The sequence below is a fragment of the Ahaetulla prasina genome, chromosome 4 (genome assembly GCF_028640845.1).
Source record: "Ahaetulla prasina isolate Xishuangbanna chromosome 4, ASM2864084v1, whole genome shotgun sequence".
NCBI lineage: Eukaryota > Metazoa > Chordata > Lepidosauria > Squamata > Colubridae > Ahaetulla > Ahaetulla prasina.
The window spans coordinates 126,701,435-126,727,751 of record NC_080542.1 but is presented as its reverse complement, the minus strand read 5'-3'; the positions used below and the strand labels follow the sequence as shown (position 1 = coordinate 126,727,751).

General features: G+C 35.1%; 1 protein-coding gene across 4 annotated transcripts in view; it reads left to right on the top strand.

Moving 5' to 3' along the window:
• The window catches only part of MPP7 (MAGUK p55 scaffold protein 7), a 98,912-nt gene that overhangs the window by 20,986 nt on the left and 51,609 nt on the right, over positions 1 to 26,317 (top strand). The window contains exons 2-4 of one of the 4 annotated variants that reach the window (XM_058182207.1): positions 3,204 to 3,329; positions 11,199 to 11,317; positions 26,109 to 26,186. In XM_058182207.1, coding sequence (XP_058038190.1) covers positions 3,293 to 3,329; positions 11,199 to 11,317; positions 26,109 to 26,186 — 234 coding nt within the window. In that variant the 5' untranslated portion in view covers positions 3,204 to 3,292. The remainder of the gene's footprint in view (positions 1 to 3,203; positions 3,330 to 11,198; positions 11,318 to 26,108; positions 26,187 to 26,317) is intronic. The other 3 variants (XM_058182210.1, XM_058182208.1, XM_058182209.1) reach the window with 3 other exon arrangements.

Sequence of the window (26,317 nt, the reverse complement as noted above, 5' to 3'; positions counted from 1 at the left end):
TGTCGTCCCGTTCTTCTTTTGCCCTCAATCGTTCCCAGCATTAGGCTCTTCTCCAGTGAGTCCTTCCTTCTCATTAAGTGGCCAAAGTATTTCAGTTTCATCTTTAGGATCTGGTCTTCTAAAGAGCAGTCAGGGTTCATCTCCTCTAGGACTGACCGGTTTGATCGCCTTGCAATCCAAAGGACTCGCAGGAGTGTTCTCCAGCACCAGAGTTCAAAGGCCTCAATTCTTTGGTGCTCAGCCTTTCGTATGGTCCAACTTTCAGAGCCATACATTGCAACTGGGAAAACCATACCTTGAATATTCATACTTTTGTTGGCAGGGTGGTGTCTCTGCTTTTTAGAATTCTGTCTAGATTTGCCAGAGCTTTCCTCCACAGGAGCAAGCGGCTTTTAATTTCTGCAGTGAACTTGGAGCCCAGGAAAATAAAATCTGTCACTACCTCCATTTCTTCCCCATCTATTTGCCAGGAATTGAGAGGGCCGGATGCCATGATCTTAATTTTCTTAATATTGAGTTTCAAGCCAACTTTTCCACTCTTCTTCACCTGCATCAAGAAACTCTTTAGTTCTTCTTTGTTTCTGCCATTAGAGTGGTATCATCTACATATCTGAGGTTGTTGATATTTCTCTGTAAATATTCACACAGAAAAAATTATAAGTCAAAGACTGCTATGTGCAACATTTAGAGCTGATAAACTGTTGTATCATATATTAAAGGTGGCAATTAACTGTTTATATGGATATATTTCAGATATTATCCGAATCATCTGGATGCTTTGAATTGGATTCCTTTATTGAGCAGCAGGTAGCAGACATTGCCCTGAAAAAGCCCCTTCCAATTATGGTTTTATAAGAAGATGTTGCACAAGCCCACTTAACCACTAGATGGCATAGGTACTACAGAAGCCTGAGAGGTTACTAAGGGCCTGGTGGAAATTCAACATTCTGTTGAACTACACATATTTCACTGTTTCCACATGGTAGCTGCCAGAAGAATCTGATACAGTGTGATATAGAAACAAGATATAACTGGAATAATGAGATTTCTTTCTGGTTTTTTTTAAGCCCTTTAAATGTCTGGTTTTAACAGTCCTATTGGGCACTGTAAATGCCTCAGGTGCAGTTGATATTCCTTTTACATTCCTGGCTTTTGGCTGTGTTTTTATGGAAAAACATATTGAACTTCAGTTGAAGAATATTTGATAATCCCTCTTAGAACATACTATAACAGCTGGTATTTCTGTGTTGTAGCAAATCCGTTCTGTGGAGTAGTTAGCAACACCATAAGCTGTATTCTGCTGCAAAATAAAGTATTTTTAAACTAGTTCCGCTAAAGGAAACTTCAGTAAAAACAAAATTAAGTTGTTATGTGTTTTGTGGGGGGAAATATTTATTTAATGTTAAGCTTTTTACTAGTAATGATTTTGGCAGGTCATTTACTTTTACTGTACCGCATATACACTGCTAAATACCACACAACTCTTTAAAATAATAGATTCTGAAAGTAACTATTACAGATTTTAACCAGAATAAAAATAGTAAATAGTATCTATTCTTAATGCTAGTTATTTTCTAAATTCGTAGGACTTTCATTTTTAAATAAATTTTATTAAGTTTGAGGGAAAAAACCCAACGAGAACTAACAAACTAATGAACAATCCAGTGAGAAATAATGAAAAGTTTATTTGGATTCAATTAGCATTTTAATTCCTTAATAACTCTATAACTTTGGGTCCAAGTTTTAAATTTTATTTTTTTGGCTTTGCCATGTGCATGTTACATTTCTACCAGGAAGAGCAAATTGATGCTTTGCAACGCTTGTACGCTCTGTCCTTGGCCTCTTTTCAGGTAACACTTAAAAACTTAATCTGTACAGATATTTATAAAAGGTTAATGGAGTTGTGTGTAACAGCTATAACTCAGTGCAGAATTATGCACACACAAGCAAACATGCATAACAGCCATAATTCAGTGCAGAATTAAGTGCACATAAGAAAATATACTTAATAATCCATAACATGGGGCATCTGCCTCTTGAATGTTCTGTATTCCTTTTTTTAAAAAAAATCTCAAGTTGAAAATGTTTTAACTTCTGTTTTATAAACCGTTGCAGGTTGCATATGAAATAAGTCCTAACTATTTTAGAAGCTGTTAGAAAAGAGTATTCAGATGCCGAAATTAATTATTTAGAAAAACCCAAAATTACATATTTGCACTTGTATAGAAACAGTATACAACAAGTAAGGTGCATCATTCACAACGCATTAATGTTAATAATTTAAGTAATACAATATGAATGTGGCTAAAATCCCCCAGCTGAGAACATATAATGCTAGAGTTAGCCTGGGGATATATATTCTTAGTTTTTGTTGATATGCCAAAAAAAGTTCATACTTTTGGCTTCATTCTTAACTCTGTGATTATTCTACTTAAAAGATTTCAATCAGTATAAACTACATTTGGAAGTATATTATTATTTTAGTCTGATGGAAGTAGTTGTAGTAATTACTTCTGACTTGGCCCAGCAATATGTTCCTTGGTGCTTTCCAATGTCCATGCTATGTATAATCTACATAACTGAGAATGGAACAAGGTGATTGGACCATTTTTTTTTTCTAAGAGCCCTTTTAGAAAGTGAAAAAACTAATTATAGTACCTGAATTCAAGGGACTTTTTCTTAAACGACTTGCCAAAAAACAAGCTGATTTTGAAAATGTACAGATCATAACAGGCGATATGGTGATATTGGGATATCATCTAGTTAAATCAAGATTTCCTTGCGTATCTCTAAACACACCACATCCGTATATAGACATAAATAAATGAAACATTGTAAGAATAATGCATACTCTAATTTTAGGGTCCTATATGACATCTTGTAATGGTTTAATGTATTATAGAATAGAATAGAATAGAATAGAATAGAATAGAATAGAATAGAATAGAATAGAATAGAATTTTTTATTGGCCAAGTGTGATCGGACACACAAGGAATTTCTCTTGGTGCATATGCTCTTAGTGTACATAAAAGATATGTTCATCAAGAATTCTAAGGTACAACACTTAATGATAGTCATAGGGTACAAATAAGCAATCAGGAGACAATATAAATATAAATCGTAAAGATACAAATGTATTTCAAATTGCTAGTCACTTGCAGTTTTTAGTAATCTTATTTATCCATATATGTATTTTTTTCAGGGCACTTTGAAATTGCCTAAACCTTACTGAGGAAGGTGTCTGCCAACAATTGAAGGGAAATTACTGCCTTCTAGCCAAAATTCTTAACAATGCCAGCTTTATCAACTGGATCTAGTGGAGATGCAGGTAGGGTTGTTGGTTTTCTATACATAATTAGCTTTTATTAATTAGTTTGGTAATATTTAACTTATTAGCTATTAAATCCTGTGTAAGCTATCTGTATATCCAATATCTCATGGTAAACATAAATATGGGTAAGCATTTGCATCCATACCTAGATATATGTTAAGGAAAATTGGCTGGTTATATCGCTATATAAGACTGATACTAAACTTGACTAAATCAAGTAAATTGTTTTTAAACCTGTATTTCTAGAGATTATTAAATAAAAATCTGAAGCAACATTTTTGAGTGGTTTCAGGAACACGTTCATTAAGCATGTATGATGTATTTGAATTTTGAACTACTTGGAGCTCAAAACTTTTTCGGAATGGTGAAATCAATGCTCAGAGCAGCTGTTTTTACATTCAAATTGGGCATTTCAAATTTGAAGTACTTTGAATTCAAAATTTGTTGGATGCTTCTGTAGTTTTCTTATTGTTCTGCTGCAACAATATAGAGATGGCTTGCTATCACCTTCTTCTTTAACGGATGCTTGTTTTGTAATTAAAGCAGCTTAATAGCTTAATAGTAGAGCTCGTCATTTTTAAAACACTTATGAATTTTAGAAAATAAAATTATAGCCTCTAAACAAAAGCAATATGGGTCAAATGGCACTAAATCTTCTGACTTCTTTTCAAATGTTTCATATTTAGATTGAAAAATAGGAGTCATCTGAAAACTTTCTGAGATAAATATTATTAATTGAATTTTAGTTAATCTAAGTGAAAGTAGCAAATTTAAAAATTAATATGTTTTGATTTATTCATTAAAAATTTGGTGGGTTTAGTGATATGTTCTTTGAGTCCATTACCACAAGTTACAATAATATAGAAGCATTAGCCTGGCATGGTTCAAAAAATCTGATAAGGTAATTAACAAATAAAGGGAGATAACCACTTGTCATTGTATTGATTTAAAATCTCCCAGACATGATTGTAATACATAAAAGTGATGGAACAAAATGACCATATTTTTTTATCGTTTAGGTCTATTTTATAGCTTCTACAGACTTGTTCTAATAATGAAGCTATGAAGGATATGACAAAAATGGTGATATTAAATTTCTCTAGACTAATAGTAAAATTTTCCATTCTGATGTCAAGAATGTTGAGCATCTGGACTTTTGAGTAGTTTACCACGTGAGCACTTTCCCCATTTTTTTAGCCATTTATTCTTTTTCTAAGAACTTTCAGACATTGGTAGAAAATTGCAGTAACAGAAACTAGTTTCTAAAATTGGAAAATATATTTTGTGTTGATCATTTTCCAGAATTATTTTATTATACATCTCAAGATATGCAAAAGTGTCCATGTATTCAGTGAAAATATCGTTCAGGAAATTGGTATTTTAAATGTAATAAAAGTAATGTTTACAATTAGAATATGGTACTATTGTTTTGTTCTCTGAGCCCTCATCCTGTCCCCAGCAAGTTCTTATATTAAACGATTTCCAAAAGCTACATGTTTTGTTGAGGCAAACTTCTTCAGGTTTATAAAAACAGTATTATAGTGAATATTGACTGCAGATTACATACGTTTTCAATAGCAGAAGAACTATGTAAGTTCTTTTGCTGCTATAGTTCTATCAATGGACTGGATTTTGTGGCTAAAATTGCTGAATCAGTTCTAAAAATATTCAAAGATCCTATAATTTACTTCTTAAATAAACAGTAATTCTAGATGCTTATGTTTATTTAATGATTAAATATATATATTAAGATACAGGCTGTTACCATTCCATTGTAAGTGTAATAGACAAAGCATTTTTCTTGTCCTCTCAAATTTCCTTTAGCCTTTCCAAGACTGTATGAAAAACTCTTTAATGTAGAAGTTAGGTTTGAGATATCCTAAATGTTAAGTACTCCAGATCTTTTATATGAACCATGTATTCAAATGGGCAGCATAAATTGCTGTTAATAACTAATCAAATATTTGTTTCGGTTTCAGATATAATTAATAAACAAAGCAGTTCTCATATAGGGTCTTTTCTGTGACAAAGTTAGAAAATACTTCTAAGTACAGTACTACAAACTTCAAAAGTTCCATTGCTGGATTATTCTCCTGAAGAAAGCTGTCAAACTCTGTCTCAATGGTATAATTATAAGCAACAATGAAATGTGGTTTTGTTAAATAATTTATATATTGAAGACTTGATAAAATATATAATCAAGAGCAGGCTTAATATTACTTAAAGCAGGATTCAAATAATTCAAAATAATATCCATCATACATATTGGGTGCTAATCCAAAAAGTTCATTTTGTTTATTTTTAGTTCAACTTAATAAAAACTAATATATCTATATAAAACCAGCTGCCTCACTAAGAATGTATAGACTGTGGATAAGCTCTGATTTATGGCCTGATGACTGAGAGTGTTTTAGGTAGTTGATTGTTTAGATTTCTAAAACCAAAAATGGACATTTAAAAATTTAAATATGCTTTCCAGCTTTGGGTAGCTACATTTTGATGTAATACATAAACTAGCTCCTGGATCATAAATGAATTAAAAATTGAGAAAATCCTAAGAGTACTCTGAATATGAGCCTCATTTTTCCAAGTCAACTAAATGTTGAGAAATATGTTAAAGGACTTGGGATTAACAGTCCAATAGCAGGGAGGATGTCATGTCTTTATCAGAGCCTGAATCTGCGGAGGAATACGAGCTGGAGCTGGAGCTGACGGAAATCGAGGGGGCAGCTTCATTGGCTTCAGAGGAATTGAGGAGGAGCAGCTTGACGTAGCCCAGAGCCCCTCAGGATGGGGACGGCTTGTTAGCAGAGAGAAACGGGGGCAAGATGACAAAGAGAGGGCAAGAAGTGGACATGAGGAGCGACAGAGCTTAGACAATGAACAAGGACCACCCCCACCCCCGAGCACGGAGAGTAGAGAGAAGGCAGGAACAGCACAGGCCAACCCAATGACTCTGGAGGAGAGCACTCTGCTCCTCTTCACAAGGCACACCTGGAGATTGAGATTTAAGGAGACGCTGTGGGGAGGGGCATTTGCCAGGAACAAATGCTGATTTTGTAGTTTGGTGTGCCGGTACAGACATTTGGAGTTTGCAGGACTGCTTTCTTCATCCTGATTTCATGGACGCAGTACCTTGTTCCTTACTTTGTGGGCTCATTGTTTGTTGGCTTGTGGACTCATTTCCCTGTTCCTTTGTTTTGCTAGACTGGGTGCAACCAGAGGCTTGGTGTGTGTGTGTGTGTGTGTGTGTGTGTGTGTGTGCGCGTGCGCGTGCGCGCACGTGCACACACACACACACACTTTGCTCTGGGACTTACCAAGAATGTGAGAGCGTTTGAGGGGAAATTTGGAGCATTAAAAGGGAGTTTGAACTCTCAGCTGGCTGTGTGACCTTTGTGACTTCCCAGGTCATCACAGATGCAATTATAAAGATTGAACAGAATGATGTAGAAAAAGATACGATGGAAAAAGCTGGAGAAAGAAAAAATGAGTTTGAAAAATGGGGCAGATCTTATCAGGGCTGTGGATTAAAAATATTACCCCTATAGGAGAGGCAATTGAATGGCACCTCAAAATGCGCTTACTCCCACTCTAAGATAAATTCCCCAACCACGTAAGCCAGAGCTGCACATATAAAGCCACTTCATGCTTCCTGTTGCACACTGATCCACACACCCTTAGAGGCTACCTGGGTAGTATATGCATGCATGCTACTTCATTACACGGCAGTAATTACAGATACTTTCTAACACCATTGCTGATAGAAAGATTGGAAGAAATTCCAGAAGCCAGTTCTTACATGTCTTCCCTACCTTGTTGAGTCTGAATAATATTATATTATCATAACACAAATAACCCTGCTTCCTGATTTTCACAGGACCTTCCTTCCCTGTAGCTGCTACTATGCATACATTCAAATGTAGCATATCCAGTTGGTCCAAGTGCCATGTATCCTGAATTTTAGTTGTTAAAAAGGAAGAAGATGGATGGATGGATGGATGGATGGATGGATGGATGGATGGATGGATAGATGGAGGTAGGTGGAGGGAGGGAGGGAGGTACATAGGTAGGTAAATGATAGATGGATGGATGGAACGATGGATGGATGTGGGGGGGTTAAATGTGAGGTGTCAAATGTCTGTGAAAAAGTTTCATGTCCTTGAAGTTGGAAATTTTGATCCAACATTATTCAGGATTTTTATAAAGAATATAAAATGAATGGGATGCTTGTAAACATTAGTGAATTATGCCAAATCAAGGAACATTGGGTCAGTTTTAGCAAGATGTTCAGTTGCAATAAATGTGAAGTCCTGCAGATTTAATGTCTACGATTTGAGGAACTTCATGTGAAAAGGATACAGGAAAAATAGCGAAGCACCTGCTGAACATGAGCAAGCAAACTAATTCACCTGTAGTCTGCATTAAAAGCACTGTTTTGGTATCATGAGAGATACTTGTTCTTTAGTCATATGAATTGATTACACCAAACATGGTATACAACGTCAGTTCTGGGCATTGGATTTTGAAATGGACTTATAGATCCTGAAGAAGGTTCAGAGATGATTTTCCAGGCTGCATAAGAAATCTGCATAATAATGAGGAAGGATTCAAGAACCATGGACATATCTGGTCTACAAAAGAAAAAGCTTTGAGGACATGATAATAGTCAACAAATATGTAAAAAGCTGTTACATGAAACATAAAAACATGCATGTATTGAAATTGAGAGTCGGCAAGAACAAATGGATATTAAAAGAAAGGAAGTTTCCAGGTGGTAAAAGCTGTTGAGCAGTGGAACCGTCAACAGTAGATTCCCCTGCGGGAGGTCTTCAAATGGGGTTGGATGGCGGTCATATATGGCTTAGTTGACTTCTCCAATGAATGTATGGTGAACTAGATGACCTATGATAATTTTTCCAACTCTAATGTCCTATGATTCTTCAAGTAATCATAATTACTTGTTTAATCCGTTTTAGATACTTCAGGGCAGAAATCTTCAAACTGGAATGAACACTTGAAACCAGGTTTAATAATACAAAATATGCGATAAATTTGTCTTCCATGTAACAAACCATTCTCAAACATTTTTGGTAGATTTTTATTACCAGTGTTCTGAAAAAGATTTTGTGATGTTACTAACATGATCTGTTCACCAGGGAAAGAACAATGCTAGAGAGAAAGTCTATACCAGAAACTGAAATTACTTTAACAGGTTCTACTACTCCTTAGAGAACTTTAAAACTCTAGACCTATAAATGAGACTAGGAATTTCTAACTTTACCAAACTAGATATTTACAACAGTTAAATTAATTTCAAGCAAATACAAATTTACAGAACACAGCAGTGGAGTTCATAGCGTCCCTTTTTCCTCTCCTGTGGTGAGCCTCTTATTTCCTCACTGAAATAAGTAATGATGGGCAAGTTTACTACATTATATGTGCAGTGTTAACCGCAGGACATTGGATGTGCTCTGAAACGTATTGTTTATTCATTCTGCTTCTGAACAATGGCAGTATGTTTGCAAAGCTTTGAAAAAGAATCTCCTGTTTTCTGGTTCTAACAGCATGCAATATGCCCTCTTAATACTTACCTTTTATTTTTTCCTTTCAAAGAACTGAGAAGACTTGATCTTGCACAAATGGCTGTCATGACAAGTGTGGCCTGATACAAGCAATAGTTGACCAAATAGTTCCTGTCATCCCATCTCGCAGGATGCTTTTTATTATTTCTGATTCTCCCCCCACCCCTTTCTTACATGCTTTTCATGGGAAGGTGGGTGTAATGCCAACAAACCCTGGGCTGCAGCTGCCATTCATTTTTATTTTCTAACATTTGGGTCCCGAAGGTATTCTTTAAACTTCTGCTTCTGAAGTTTGGTCCTTCGCTTTGCTGATTATAAGCTTCTTTTTAAAAATAGAATGACCTTTTAAAAAGTAAAATGTCAAGTAGGTAAGGAAGGAACCAAGGGAAGGTCATAAGTAAGTTGGCGCCACTTTAGATTTAATACCTATCTGAAAATCCTTTTAAGCTGATGAGGTAGGAAGAATTCTTTGTCTGCAGGGATTATTTACTGTTGTAAAAAAGCAATCCAATACTATATTTCCTTTTGCCGAGTTCTTGCTGTGTTAGAAACTGTTGCAGGAAGTGCAAGCCGCAGCATATACTTCAGACAAATATGATTCCCTCTCACTTTGAAATATTTAAGTAGCATCCATGTGCAAGATGTAGGTTTAGCCATCTAGTACTTCCCAGTACTTTTCAATTGCCATGCTGAGTAAGCTTTACAAAAAGCCTTACAAAAACTATAATGTGAAACAGATGGAAGGCACTTCGTTGCCTATCGCTCTTACATAAACTTTGCACTTAGTGCTTTGCTTCTGTAAGTGACTTGGCTGACCTGAAGTCTGAACCTGTAATCTTTTAGTGCAGCGAATGCTGTTGGAAGAGGTTCATAGTGTAGATTCAGTACTTTTTATATTCAGAAAAAGCTACAGCAATGTGGGCATTCTATTTTTATGCTTAAAAGTTACTATAAAGGAGATTAGCTTTAAAATAAATCAAAGTTTGAAATATGAGCATTGCTTCACAAAAGACCATAGAAAATTATGTCTGGAAGGATTTTTTTCCTAGCATTTTTTATTAAATAACAACAGGAAGACAGGAAAACAGTACATTGCTTCCAAAAAATTCTGCATTTAATTTTAGAACCATCATCCAGTGCCTCAGAAAATTGTGCAGTGTTGTTGACTCAAGAGTTTAAACTGTAGTCTTCAAGGAGAAATGATCCCATTTATAGATCATTCAATATAACTTAATAGGCAGTATAATTTAATAAAATCAATGTAATGTAATACAATATAATTTAATAGGCAATCATTTTGGAAAGGTATTTCTTTGGTGGTTACTTTGGAAAGCTATTACTGTAGTGGATAGTGCTTAGTTTGATCATAAAAAGTCACACTTGTTTAATAGACATAATATTTTAGTATATTTAGGATTATCACAATGAAATCTTTTTTTTTATCATCTATATTGGATTAGCCAAAAAGGCATCAATGTTTGCCATCTTTGATTATGACAGGGGAGTATTGTATCTTTCAGCCATAAAAATTCCCCACTGGATAAACATGCTATAAATAGGCCAAGTCTTGGTGGGAAAGTTCTGCAAATCACATTATTATATTTTTTGGACAGCTTTTTGAAGGATAATATTATGCTACCTGGTATGTCTCAAGAAATTGTCATGGGATGTGACCTAAACAAACTGGGGTAGCCACTGCTTTAATCTCTGTGAAAGAGTTTGGATAAATGCTCTGCAGGTGCACTCTTTTTAACAATAGCAACAATAAAAAATTAAACGTACAAGGTGTTTTTTTTCAGGAGCTTATCTATCCATGCATCTGTTATACCCAAGATGATTTTAAAAAGCAATGTATCAGAAGTATTTAAGAAAAACCGCAAACTCTTTTTAAGGAACCACCCTATCCATTTTCTATACTTACAAGGATGTTTTTTCTGTTCGCGATTCATTTCACTCCAACATCAAGGGAACTGGAATAACGATTAAGCTAAGGAATGCATGTGTTTCTGGGTTTTGTCCCTTTCCAAAAAGCTTTATGAATTCTTGATTCAATGTTAAATAAATATATCGCCCATAAATACTTTAGCCACTGTTAACAAAGTGAAAGAATACCATAGCACTACTGCAGCTTCTTTCTCTTGTAATCCAAATCTCACACACACACTAAAATTTTCTTCATTGTTTATTGCCTCAGTATAAAATGGTATAAAGTAGAAACTTAACAGTGTGCTAAATGAAATTAATTTTAATTTTTACTTTATGTTCTATTTATTCTTTATAGGTCTGTATGAGCTGCTGGCTTCATTGCCATCTCAGCTGCAGCCACATGTGGACAACCAAGAAGACATGACCTTCCTCTGGGATATGTTTGGTGAAAAAAGCCTTCATTCTCTAGTAAAGGTAAACCACACTAAATGCTCATTCTTTCTGAGAAACATGTATGGAAAAACGTTTTGAGCAACCTCTAGTATACCAAGAATCAGTTACTCTGTAGAAACAAAACAGCCTTGTTTCACTTCTGTGCTTCTGTGAGGGATGGAAGTTGTTAAAGGTTTCTACCAAAAATATTGCAATGATTTCATTTAATAGTGATGTTTTGGCAGAATGCATTAATGTAACAAACATATGATGTTTGCCCTTGTTTAGAACAAGGCAGCATAAATTAGTAGCAGGAAATCTGAGACTCCTTCATGGTCAACATTCATGGCCTGGAGTTTAGCTTACATAAACAAATGTTCACAGCAGAAATTAGATGGCATATATTTTTGAGGTAAAGTATGGCAACTATTCAGTAGCCACATTAATTTAAAATAATTTCCTTTAACAAAATCAACTGAAATTATAGTTGGCTCTTTAATTGGCTTGTATCCATCAAAGATTGTGTTTTGTATATAAATATACTAAACTTGTTTGACTAAAATAAGCTTAGTGAAGCAATTGAAGTAATTAATGGACATGTGTCATCAAAACTGGTAGCTGTTCGTATAATTTGTATTTTATAATTTACAAAATTATTTACAGTTTTGGTTTCATAATTATCACAAAATTGGAAATTAGATTTGTAACGAAATGTGTAAAACAAGTTTGCTACTTGGATTTTATTACAAATTTTGGGTCCCTAGCTTCTTGAAGAAATCTGCATTATATAGTAGATAACAGGGGGAAAATATTCATTTAGACTTGACAATTCTTTATATGCTCATTTATATATTTATACATTTTTTGTATGTTGTTTAATCATGGACTCTAGTGAATTTACAGTTGTAAAAATACAGTAACAAATAACATCTCACAAAGCTGCTAGTTGGCTTAACTGAAATTTTTTATCATGGTGTTCATGCCTTCCTGAATATTAGCTTAGGGTGAGGGATGTCAAATTGTTCTACAGCAAGGGGATTATTGCTAAGAACACCATCCTCTAGGTCTCCTAATTTTTCAGATTCGAAGATCCCATAGAGCTCTCTGCTGGCTAGCATGTATTGGTTGGCGATGATCCTGGAAGTAACAAGGCAATATTTATGGCTGCATTTCTGCCAGAAGACAGTTTAAAAAAATACGAATCAGTAACTTTAGGATGTTCTGAGTTGATAAATCTTTTCTTAGTTTGCAATAAAGGAGTGCTTTGGGATATATTACTGCATCAGAAAGATGTTTAAGCATCTTTAACTCCGTTTGGCCAGATGGTTTACTCGTTATATGGTAATGGCAATCATTAAAGCACTTAAAATGTCTCTTAAAGGTTAACATCGTACTCAATAGAAGGCTAATCTGGAAGAACCACATCTGATTTTAAAAAAATGGGAAATTTAGCTAATTGTTGGAGATTTATTCAAAATGGAACATTTCAGTTGATACAGTCATGTACTATAATGACTTTTTCAGACAAGTTATTTCACCCCAATTTTGTTCTGGCAGATTCACTGGTATTGAGATACTTACCTTCCCCCCCCCAATTATATCTCAATGATTTGGAAATTAACAGGGATGAGAGCCAATGTGGGGCAGTAGTTAAAAGTGTTTGACTGAGTGTGTGTGGAAACCAAGGCCCAAGTCCATAATCAATGATGGAAGCTTACTGGTTAATTTTAGGCTTCGTAACTTTTTCGTAGTTCATTATAATCTCAATGGGTTAATTTGTGAGAAAAAAGAGGAAATTTTATCTCCATATATTTATTTATTTGTCAATCGTATATAAGATAACAGGTAAATAAAAGTATAAACATAATTTGGATACATCATTTTGTGCTTTAAGGTATAAGCCCAGATACAAATGTAATAAAAGGAAAGATAACAAAGGTGGCTTTTGCAGTTTTTAGGGTTGTAAAATATTAGACATCTTTCCCAATCAATACAGAAGAATATTTATTGCTCAGGGTGGAAATGAGGGGTCCTTAGTGCTTTCTGAGCTTGCAGACGTTTCAATACCCAAACTAGGTAACATCATCAGTTACTGGTAAGGAGTGGGCCTTCTGACAAATTAGCCATCAAGAAACTGCCAAAGAAGCCAATAATAAACAGCCCAACCAAAGAGTTTCTAAGACCACCCCCACCAACAGTGACAAGGCAAGACGCTATAATATAAACTGAGAGCAAACCCCACTCCTTGCCGGCAATGATTTATTTATTTTATTTTTTATTTATTTGTCACAACAGTATATATACGCATAAGCATGAAAATAACGATATAATATATAAGCATATATATGAGCATAAGTATGTGATAACTATATTAATTGGATATAAAGAAAGGAAACAATAGGACAAGAACGGTAGGCACGTTTGTGCTATTATGAACGCCCCTTATAGACCTCTTAGGAATGGGGTGAGGTCAATAGTAGATAGCCTTTGGTTAAAGCTTTGGGGATTTTGAGAAGAGACCACAGAGTCAGGTAGTGTGTTCCAAGTACTAATAACTGTACAGAAGTCATATTTTCTGCAGTCAAGATTGAAACGGTTAACATTGAGTTTAAATCTATTGTTTGCTCTTGTATTGTTATGATTGAAGCTGAAGTAGTCTTCAACAGGAAGGACATTGCAATAAAGGATTCTAAGAGTTAAACACAGGTCCTGCCGAAGGCGGTGAAGTTCTAAGTTTTCTAAATTCAAGATTTCAAGTTTGGTGGCATAATGTATTTTGTTGTATTCAGAGGAGTGGAGAACTCTTCTTGTAAAATATTTCTGGACACATTCAATTGTATTGATGTCTGAAATGTGGTATGGGTTCCAGACAGGTGAGATGTATTCAAGAATTGGTCTAGCAAATGTTTTATAAGCTCTGGTTAGCAGTGTAATGTTTCTGGAGAAGAAGCTACGTAAGATTAGGTTTACAACTCTTAAAGCCTTTTTTGCGATTTAGTTGCAGTGGGCTTTGGCACTTAGATCATTTGATATGAAAACTCCAAGGTCTTTAATAGGGTTGGGGTCATCTGTAAAGTAATGTCCATCGAGTTTATATTTAGTGTTTAGATTCTTTTTTCTAATGTGTAAGACAGAGCATTTACTGTTTGAGATTTGGAGTTGCTAAGTTTTTGACCATTCAGACACAAAGTCAAGGTCTTTTTGAAGGGTAGCTGTATTGTTGGTAGTGTTAAATATTTTGACATCATCAGCGAAGAGAACACAATTACTTTGAATATGGTCACAGAGATTATTAATGTATAATATAAAGAGTCCAAGAACATTGCCTTGGGGAACGCCGCTATTGACAGGAGCAGGATTTGATAGGGCACTGCCTATTTTGACTACTTGTTGTCCGTTTGACAGGAACGCTGTTATCCAGTTGTGGAGGGGTCCAGAGATGCTGTAGGATTTTAGTTTTAGGAGAAGTTTATCATGTACCACTGAGTCAAAAGCTTTACAGAATAAATTACATCTATTGCTTTTCCTTGATCAAGATTTGTAGTCCATATGTTTTTGCAGTGAAGAAGTTGTAAGTTACATGATAGGGTTTTTTTGAATCCAGATTGTTTATTAGAGAGTAGATTGTTTGTTTCTAGGTGGAGGGTAATGGATTGGTTGATGATAGATTCCATAACTTTACAGGTGACACAGCATAGAGAGATAGGTCTGTAATTTTCAACTAAGCTGGGGTCTCCTTTTTTGAAGACAGGGATGACTGTGGCTAGTGACCAAAGTTTGGGAAGGGAACCAGTCGTGAAGGCTTTTCCAAAGATTATGCTTAGGGGCTCTGCTATATTAGAGGAAAGCTTTTTTAAGAAGTATGCACATAGTCCATCAGGTCCTATAGATAGGGATGGTTTCAGTTTGTGAAGAGCTTTTTCAATATTTTCTTCAGTGAAATCTATATGTGTTAGGATGTTGTTGGTGCGGTTAGGGAATGTCGGGTATGAGCCATTACTGTTAACAAAGACTGAGCCAAAGAATGTATTAAAGAGGTTTGCTTTAACTGTTTCATCATTATTTTCTTTGCCATTTGATGGGATGGATCTCAAGTCATTAAGTTTGTTGTTCACAAAATTATAAAAAGCACGATTGGAATTTGTACGCAGAAGGTGGTCTTCTTGCTTGGTGTGGTAATTGGTGCATTAAATTTTTATTTGGTTGCATATATCTCTGTAGCGGTTTTTGAAATTAGCTATATGTCCCTTGTTGTTTTTTCTCCAAAGGGATTTTTTTTTGGATTGAAGCTTTTTTATTGATATGGGTAATTTGTTTTTCCTGATTTTGGTGGTGGTTTGTGGTACGTAGAGTTTAATGACTCTATTGACTTCAAGTAGGAAAACTCTGTAGTGGTCTTCAGCAGTGATATAGGTTGGGAATAGATTTTGCCAATCAAGAAATGAGAGGTAGGTGTTTATAAGGTCATAGTTAACATAACATAACAACAGAATTGGAAGGGACCTTGGAGGCCTTCTAGTCCAACCCCCTACCCAGGCAGGAAACCCTACACCATCTCAGTCAGATGGTTATCCAATATTTTCTTAAAAATTTCCAGTGTTGGAGCATTCACAACTTCTGCAGGCAAGTCGTTCCACTTATTAATTGTTCTAACTGTCAGGAAATTTCTCCTTAGTTCTAAGTTGCTTCTTTCTTTGATCAGTTTCCACCCATTGCTTCTTGTTCTACCCTCAGGTGCTTTGGAGAACAGCCTGACTCCCTCTTCTTTGTGGCAACCCCTGAGATATTGGATATTAGTTGGCTTTTTTGAAATTGTAGTTTGGAATACTATTATTATTATGATTTTTGTAAGGGCGTTTATTGAGACAAAAGTCTATTATGCTGTGGTCACTGTTGGAAAAGGGTTCTTTTATTTGTAATCCATACATTGAGTTTGAGTTGTTGCAGCAGATGAGGTCAAGGCAGTTGTTGAGTCTTGTATTGTTGGTTACTAGTTGTTCAAGACGTAGATTTGTAACAGCGTTGTATAGGGTAGTATGGATGGGTTCAGTTGTACATTCGTTAGTTATCCAGTTAATAAGAGGTATATTGAGGTCACCCAGGAAGATGAGAGGATATGGGCAAGAGGTAGCCCAAGTTAGTAGTGAGGTTAACATGTTCGCATGTGCGATGTCGTAGTCAGGGGCTCTGTAGCATAGTAGGAATCAAAGTGTGGTGTTAAGAGACAGGTCACATACAATAGTTTCCGGGATAGAAAGTTTATGTGCAACTTGAACATTTTTTAGATTCAGTGACTTTTTATGAAAGATAGCTACTCCACCTCCTCTGAGGGTTTCACGATCTGATCTAAAAACATGGTACTCTTTGTTTGAAATAATAGAATCAGGGATGGATGAGTTCAGCCATGTTTTGCATACAAATATAATATCAAATGTACCATTGTTTAACATGAGGATAAATTCAGGCAATTTGTTTACAATGCTTCTTGCGTTTATCAATTTGCATTTAAGATCTGCTACGGTTGGTGAAGAGGAAATAAGGGGCGTGCGTACCTATTTGTTGATGATAGTTGGTTGAAGGTTCTGATCCACGAATGTTTGGAGGTTCTGTTCTAAGGGCGTTTTAAGGTTAGTTGGTTGAGCTTCGAATGGTTGGAGGTTTTGTTCAATGGGCAGTTGGAGGTTGGTTGGTTGAGCTACGGTTGGTTGAACAATGGATGGATGAACAATGGGTGGTTGGGGGTTCTGTGCGACGGGTGGATGGAGGTTATTTGGTTGAGCGACAGTTGGTTGAGATTTTTATATGACGGATGATTGGAAGTTCAGTGCGACGGTTGGTTGGTTGCTTTGATTGGTTGGATGTTGGCCAGTTGGTTGTAGGTTTTTCTTTTTATACAGTCAGCACAGTAGTCAATGTAAAGGATGGTTTCTCCTTCTTCTTGCCTTCGTTTGAGTTCTGTGTGAAGTTCACGAGAGCGAATCCGCTGAAGGAAAAATAGATCAGGTCTAACTCTAAGTTTGTTGAAGCTGAGATTGGTTCTGGCAATTTGTTTACAATGCTTCTTGCGTCTATCAATTTGCATTTAAGATCTGCTACGGTTGGTGAAGAGGAAATAATTGTTGATGATAGTTGGTTGAAGGTTCTGATCCACGAATGTTTGGAGGTTCTGTTCTAAGGGCGTTTTAAGGTTGGTTGGTTGAGCTTCGAATGGTTGGAGGTTTTGTTCAATGGGCAGTTGGAGGTTGGTTGGTTGAGCTACGGTTGGTTGAACAATGGATGGATGAACAATGGGTGGTTGGGGGTTCTGTGCGACGGGTGGATGGAGGTTATTTGGTTGAGCGACAGTTGGTTGAGATTTTTATATGACGGATGATTGGAAGTTCAGTGCGACGGTTGGTTGGTTGCTTTGATTGGTTGGATGTTGGCCAGTTGGTTGTAGGTTTTTCTTTTTATACAGTCAGCACAGTAGTCAATGTAAAGGATGGTTTCTCCTTCTTCTTGCCTTTGTTTGAGTTCTGTGTGAAGTTCACGAGAGCGAATCCGCTGAAGGAAAAATAGATCAGGTCTAACTCTAAGTTTGTTGAAGCTGAGATTGGTTCTGGCAATTATTTTTATGGCTTGAATGAACTTTTTTTTCTGATCTCATTTATGCAGATGACTCTACAGAATTTTAGTGCCACTGAGCCATCGCTGTTTTTGTATTCAGGTCCATATCTGGAGACTTCCGTTATATCTTCAAGGGAGAGGGTGGGTGAAATGTAATTTTTAATAATGTTACGAACTTGAGTAATATCTGATTCACTGGTATTATCTAATCCAAATAAAATTGCATTTTGTCATTTCTGTTCTCTTTCAATGGTATCTTTAATTAAAATGGCTACATTGTTTGTTTGTTTGATTGATTGATTAGAATATATTTGCGGTTTAGGTTGTGGATTAGGTAGTGTTTGTTGGGCTGGGAAAAGATTTTGTTCTGTGGAGTTTCCATTTTTTTGTACTGTAAAAATTCTATTTTCAAGGTTTGTGATACGTGGTTCTAAACATGCTAGAATTTTTTTTTCTAAATTTGATTGAGTGGATTCTATGATGGTTTGTTGTGACATTAAAGTTGCTTCTGTGATATGGAGTCTATTAGACATGGAAATTAGGTAGTCTCATTTAGGTAAACAAGATTGACAAAAATGGATAAATGTGGGATCTGATAGGAAGTTATCTGTAGATTTGTTTATTTTCAGGCAGGAGTGGTGGACATAATTCGAGCATAGTCGACATATCTCGGATTCTTCATTTTCATTTATTATATTGTTGCATTTATAACATGTATTTGATTCATTTTGATCATTATTTGTATTGATAGTTTTGTTTGAGGGCGTTTGGCCGATCTGTTTGAATTTTTGCCTGACGTGGTCAATGATCAGTGTGTATTTTACAGAATAATTTTGTCTGCTACTTTTTAAATTCTCAGATCTTCCCACATGGTCTTACAGGGGCCTCCTTTGTTGGTAGGGAGAATTCCTCTCTTCGATCTTTCTTGGGAAAATTTCTCTCTCTAGGGGCCTCCTTAGCTGGTGGGGGAAGTTACTCTTCTCAATCTTTCTTTGGATAATTTTTTACCCCAATCTTTTCTGGGGAAGTCCTTTTCACTGAAACTTTCTTTCTTTGCTCTTCTTTTGTTGAATGGAGGTGGGTGAAGGGCTGGGCGAGAGAATGGAATGGAGTGAGAGAATGGGACCTACGGTGGGGTGGTACTTCTTTGGTGACTCACCCTCGGATGCAGCCCCGCTGGCGCTTCAATCCCGGTGGCGGTGGATCAGCCGCTTCAATCACGGCTGTTTAAGTAATGAAAGATCTGCAAGAAAACAAACAATATGCTTTGTCTGACATGGATGTTTTTTATTTGTTCTAATTTCCTTAAAGAATAAAATGCATGGTTTGTGTTGTTAAAATCAGACCCAATTCCTGATACTGTAAGATGCTCCTGTTACCTAATACTAGTACTCAATTCCCCTTCTCTACAGGTCACACTGCCTGAGGTGAGGCAGTTAACAAAAAATAGAGATAATATTCTGTTCATGGAACATTTACCCATATTGTATTAAGGGCTTTTGTCCTAGTTACCATTTACATAGTTATTTAATTTGTAATCTTTGAAAAAATAATAAAAGACATGGCCTTAGTTCACCAAGAACTATTGTTATTCAAGAAGAAGCTAGTTCCCTGCCAAACAAACGTATTATGTAAGGGTCCACTATGGCCATTTAAATTATTCAGGAGCCTCATAGGAATGTAGCTCCTGAATAAGCAAGTGGTATTTCAGGTGTGCTATCTGTGATCATAAAACATCTTGATCATCATTGGATTTGTCTGGTACACTTTAAAATAGCCTAAATTATTGATAGTTATCTAATGACAAAAATTTTCACAATTTAAACAGGTACACAGAATTATTTATTTTCACAGCTTGTATGGTAATCTAGTACGTTCTCCTTTAAAGCCCATCTGCAGGATGTGTTTAGAATTTTTCCTCCCACTTCCTAAAGCTGTTCCTCTGAATCCCAAAGTTTTTATTGTTACTGTCCTAGCTAATATGCTGTGATAGATCTTTCCCACATGAATGTCTTTAATTGCATGATAGAGGCCCCTAAGGCTCAAAGTAGACATTAATTTAAATAGTACCATTTTCTATTTAGCATGCTTGTTTCAAAATATAAAAACAGTTATTCCTCAGAGAAAGTCATGGTAAGTTCAGTATTTCAGTTGCATTCAGTGCCAATTGACAGTCATAAAATATCTTCTTTAGAACTGTTGAAAATACAGGGAATATATTTTGTGGAAGACCACGTTTTGAGCATTCATATTTTGTTCTTAACATGTTTATCAACTAAATTTTAATTCCTGTATTTGATTTTATTTGATGCTATTGCTTTGTGTAAAGGTACTTTTATATCATTCTATTCTGCTATCGTATTTTATTATTTACATGTACCGAATACACTACATTATCTTTAGCTCTCAGTCTTTCAATCTGGAGTCTGAGGAAGAGTTGAAAAGCAAATATTTGTCAGGCTTTTGTTCTCTTAGTTTGTAGTTAACATTCTTGTTTGAAATGTCTGAACTGCAATATTAAAATATCTTTTGCTTAATATATTTGCTGTGCAGATGATATATTTTTGTGCAGAAAATGATGCACAAAAATCACCTTCAAACTTTCATTTCATTTGCCAATTGTGACATGGGTTATTTATTTTTATTAAGGCATATAGTCCCCATTCATCTTAACGAGAAGCTAAGGAATTGTTGTTGTTAGTTGCAAAGTCGTGTCTGACCCATTGTGACCCCATGGGCAATGTTCCTCCAGGCCTTCCTATCCTCTATCATCCCCTGGAGTCCATTTAAGCTCAAGCCAATTTCTTCAGTGACTCCATCTAGCCACCTTATTCTCTATCATCCCATTCTTCTTTTTCCCTCAATCTTTCCCAGCATTAGGCTCTTCTCCAGTGAGTCCTTTCTATTAGGTGGAATTGCAATAAGGAATTGTAAACAATAATATCTATGTTCCATTTCTAACTGTTCTAGGGTCCTTCTGAAAGGCATTGAAACACTTGTAATGTGAGTTGCATGTCTCTCTTTTTAAAAAATCTGTTCTGTCTTAATTTTGTATTTTGGATGTTTCTACTATTGCTACATCTCAGATTAAGATCCCCTAAGATTTCTTTTGCATTGTCTATTATGAAAACATCTATACATTAATTGTCAAAGCCAAAAATATCACGACCTAGGAAAAATAGTTCTAGATGCCCATCATGTTAACAGCATATGAATTATTTGTTACCTGTGAAGATTAGTAACAATGATGTCATTTCTTTTTGCCTTCACAATTTTTCCTATAACACTTAATGATACTAGATCACATTAGCTCTTCTTTTTGAGTTGCTAACAAAATTATGTTCTAAAATGAATATCTGGCTTTGAATTCTATCTAACAGTTGGCAGTTAAACTGAATTTTGAAGGTGATGTGAGTCATCATAAAACAGTTTTTAACTTATTGCAGTTATTATATTTTAACAGAAGATACTCCAAGCGATTGTCATTTCTATAATCTGAAGGGTTTTTTTTGCTTGGCAGTCCCCTTTAATGGCGGAGACATCACTCCCTGGTTAATCTTTGAGGCTTCATAGTATAGGTTCTCCTGTCATAGCATTACTTCTTGAATATTTTTTAATGCAAACACTAGTTTACAAAATTCTTTCTAAAAACATAATTCTCCTAGCGTTATTGTTTCTCTATGAAATTATGCCAGTTGTGCAAAGCCATACATGTTGGAAATATTACTGTACATTTTTTTAAAACATAGCAATTTCATTGTAAGATCTCCATGCCACATCTATTTACTTATTTTCATGAATGGAAGTACAAAACAAGATTGTACCACTAGCTTTCCCTCTTCAATTATATCAAACTTTCAGAGACTTTATAGATTTAGATCTCTCTTGATAATGTTCCAGTGTTATTCAACTTTGTTTAAAGTTTAAAGTTTCTAGATTTAAACTAATATATCACTTGATTGTATCTTTTAACATGTTCTGTCCTGCACCTCAAACCATTCATAATCCAATTTCTCCAAGGAATCAAATAAGGCATTCGTAGTTTGGTAATCTTAATCCCAATGATATTTCCAGTTTCTAATTTCATTGCTTATTACATTTGCTGCCTGAAGTATTTGAAGTATCATAATCTGAAGAAGTCTAGTTTCTTTCTATCTGCTTTTGAATTTTTTATTATTGTCCAGATCTTCTTAAGGTTAGTCATTGCAATGTGTGCAAATAATATTCTGTATTTAATTTGGGTTGAGTGACTCCTGTTAGGTAAATTTTGGAATTAAAAAAAAAATTCTGGAGTGATTAATTTTTCATTGTTCATGTTATGATTTCTATTGTTATGGAAACTTTAGTCTTCTTCACATTTAAATGCTATCCAGCTTTTTTACTTTCTTCCTTGACTTCTAGAATAAATTATTTTATATTCTCTTCATTTTCTGCCAGTAGAATGGTGCTGTCTGCATATGTTAAAATATCAAAATTTCTGCTACCAAATTTGATTGCAATCTATGATTCTTTTAAATTAAAGTTACCTCAGAATTATCCCAAAGGTGCTTTTCAAAAGGCAATTGGACTTTGTTTTTTTCCTTGAAGAAATTTTGCTTTTTATTCAAGAAACTTCTTCAGTTCTGACTGAATGGTAGAAAGGTTCATATTCCATGTAATCATCGTCTGGTTGGTCATTAGCACTCTGAAGGTCGGTCCTTAGCTTTCTGAGTGTTGTTGAGGCCATTTTGGGTTTATCTGAATCCTCAGGGTCCCCTGAATCTGAATGCAAATGGGTGTGGAACCTTCTTGGAAGAACTTGGAGAATTCTTGGGAATCGTTTTCTAAATGCCTCTGGAGCTTTTCTCCCTTCTGGCCATATAAACAATGCATTTCTGAAGATTTTTCACGACTTCCCCTCTGCTTCTACCATGGGGAACATTGGAGAATATTGGAGCAGCAATCCAACACACCTTTAAACAACCAACTATTGGACACAATGCAAAATAGGTCTGTTGAAGAGGGATAAGAAATGTTTCATTTTTCTATAAAGTACAAGTGAAGATATTTTTTCCTGCAAGATCTGTACAGCCCAAGGACATGAAATAGTTTTGCTGTTGTTGCTCTTTGTCTTCAGCAATGAACATCTGGCAATGGATGCTTTTGAGAAATAAGGAATGGAACAGGTGCCTCAAAACTGCTTCGGTGTATTAATTAAATAGATGTACATACCAATGCAATCTTGTTACACACCTTTTCCAGTCTTGAAGCAGTCTCTGTTCAAGTTGTTGACCATGGGGTTGTGTAGTCAGTAATTAATAAACAAGCCTATGAATATGTATTTTGAAAGATGTATTTTAATATATTTAAAGTAAGAGAGCATGGTATCCCTATATAGCTGTTAAAGAACTTCAGGTTTTAGTATGTGGACTGCATTTATAAAACAAGATTGTTGTGAGAGACTCATGTTTCCATGTCAAAAAAGACAAGATGAGAGTTTCTCTTCCAGCTTTTGAATACTCTGAAAGTGTCCAAGTTATAAAAAAACACCTCGAGATTAAAGTGCAAAAACTCATCCAATTTTGAGAATACTTTTTTCAGCAGCTGAGCAGGGAGTTTGGCTGTAAAAGCATAGAGAAATTTATCTTGGAGGAAGGGTAATTTGTTTGGCTTTAATCTGAATTTCCTCTATCCACCATGGGGACCTCTTCCTATAAGCAGAGTCATCAAAACACTTTCTCCTTATTGACCAAAAAAATTCATTTGAATGAAGTCTCTGAAATCTCAAATAATAGCTGCTTTATTTTGTTATATGAGGAACAAAGAAGTCAGTTTCTTTCAGAAAAACCAACATTTGGTTTTTAATGAGACTGTCCAAGGAGCAAGAGGTTTATAATAGTATTTAGATTATACACTTGCAAATATAGAATAGTTTGAATAACTTAACTATTAATTCAGAAGATATCTAGATTTTTCCGTTATATTTAAAAGCTGAAAATTGAAAGGGTAGTGCAAAATAAGATTGCAGGCCAGGTAAAGCAAAAACATTGAATTAGAAGGGACTTCCAACATTAATTTTAATGAATTGAACAGAGTACCATTTTGCATATAAAACTATAGTCCTAATATTAATGTTTTATAGTTTAAAACAGAATATTTAGTATAATCATTTTTACAATTATAATTTTATAAATACAGCTAAACAAAATTTTGAAAAGAACTTTAAATTCTGAATTCCTGATACAGTTAAATCAGGATTAACACAGTGGTTAAAATCAATGAGAACTTTAACTACTGTTAAGCTTAGTGAAATTTTTAGAAAAAGTAACAATTTCTTAAGGATTCTCCAATCTTCCTGGACTTGTTGACACATTGCAATTTTATAATTTGTTCTGAGAATTATACACATTTAGAAAATGGTGGTTTAGAAGAGTATTGTATAATATTTTAGTATTTTATAGTAACTCTCCTAAACCACCATTTTCTAAGAGTTTGTAAAAGGAAAGATGGATCATGTAATCAGTTTCTCCTTTAGAATAAAGGAAGTACTTTTTGAAATAACTTGTAAATTTGGTTTCTGGGTAAGGAAATATAATAAATAATAAACTCACAAATTTTATTGACTTAATATAAATGTACCAAGATAAATCAAAATCCATCTTTTTCAGATGGCTTCAAAATTTGTTTGGGCAAATCATGCAGAATTAATCACATCTGTGATAGGTAAATAGAAATCATATTTAATAGCCGTATGTTTTGGGAAGTGGGAAAAAACATGAAGCTGCGTTCTTGCAGGTTTTCCAAACATGTTATTAAGTCCATTTTTGGCAGAGAAAATGTTAAATTATATTGATTTGGTGCAGTCCAACAAAAAAGTTATGTAAATAAGCAATTTGCTTATTGAAATGTTAGCAATCTATCACTTTCTTTTCTTGGTTATTTTTAAAAAAATGTTGCAAAATGTTCTAGCATGGAAGAAACATTTAATGCAAAATGGAATGCTTGCAAAATCATTGTGACAGAATGTCTAAATTTTATAATCAGACTGTAAACAGTCATTACTTGATTGTGTTGAAATGAGGAAATACTAATGTTAGTTTATTTAGATGCAGGGATATGTTGTATGTTTAAATGACTTGATATTTTATATGTTTTAAAAGATTCAAAGAAATGACCTGTTTACATCTTCTTACAAATGTATTTTATTCCATAGCTTGTCGAAAAACGTGTAATTGTATGTACAGGGGATCAAAACAGATGGTTGTGACATGGCTATTAACATCTAAGAAACATTATATCTAAGTATACTTTGTTGAATAAATATTAGGAAAACAATGTAGCTTGTTGCTTGTTTATATTGGTAACTTCAGAAGTATTGGTGGTAAAGTATAGATAGCATATTATGTATTTTTGTGTTAAGAAGAATTATATCTAAATCATAAGTAAGGTGTAAGAAAATATGTGAGGACAGATAAAGAATTATGAATGTAGGTTGACTGTTTATTAGTCTACAAAGATTATTTTCCCCCCATTTGATCTCATAATTTCATCACTTCACCAAAAGGTTATGATGAATAATATCTACATGTTCAGGATTAAATGCTTCCATAAAATGGGAAGGGGTTTTTTTTGCAGTTGTTTAACTAGCCAGTGTACTGTGTTTCCCTGAAAATAAGAATTTGTCTTATTTTTGTTTTTTTTGGACAAGGTCTTATTTTCGGGGGGATGTCATCCACTGACTCACCTCACTTGCCTGCGTCACCCCCAGCCTCCTTTTCACTGTCAGTATTTCTTCAGTTTCGGATAGTTGCAGCCAGGCCTCGCACACCTTGGCTGATTTCTTCTGCAGCCAGCAAGTGTTTCCTGAAGGCCTCTCTATCCGATAACAGAGCTCTGGATCAATCCGGAGCTCCGTTATTGGCTACTGAGGCCTCCAGGAAAGCCTTGCTGGCTGCAGCAAAAGAAATGGGCCAAGGTGTGCAAGGCCTGGCTGCAACTATCCGAAGGTAAATAGTAGGGCAGCTTCACTCCCGCCTCCCCATCCTAGCTTAATTTTTACCTGTGCATCCTGGAGTGGGCAGGGTCTTAATTAGGGCTTATTTTGTGGGGGGTAGGGCTTATATTGGGCAACATGTAAAAATCAAGTTGATCTTGCTTTCTGAGTAGATCGTATTTTCAGGGAAACACGGTATATCTACAAAATATATTTCTGCTACTAACTAAACCTTTTTGTTCCATTATTTCCTAGATTCATGAGAAATTGCATCACTATGAAAAACACAGCCCTGTGCCCATGTTACACGGTGCATCAGCTTTGGCAGATGATGTAAGTATGTACAAAATGTCTATTAACATTATAGATTTTAAAGACTGAAAGCAGTGGATACAATAAACATATGAAGTACATCATCTGAGAAGAATAGAGAACACTTTCCAAAGAACTATGATCATAATATT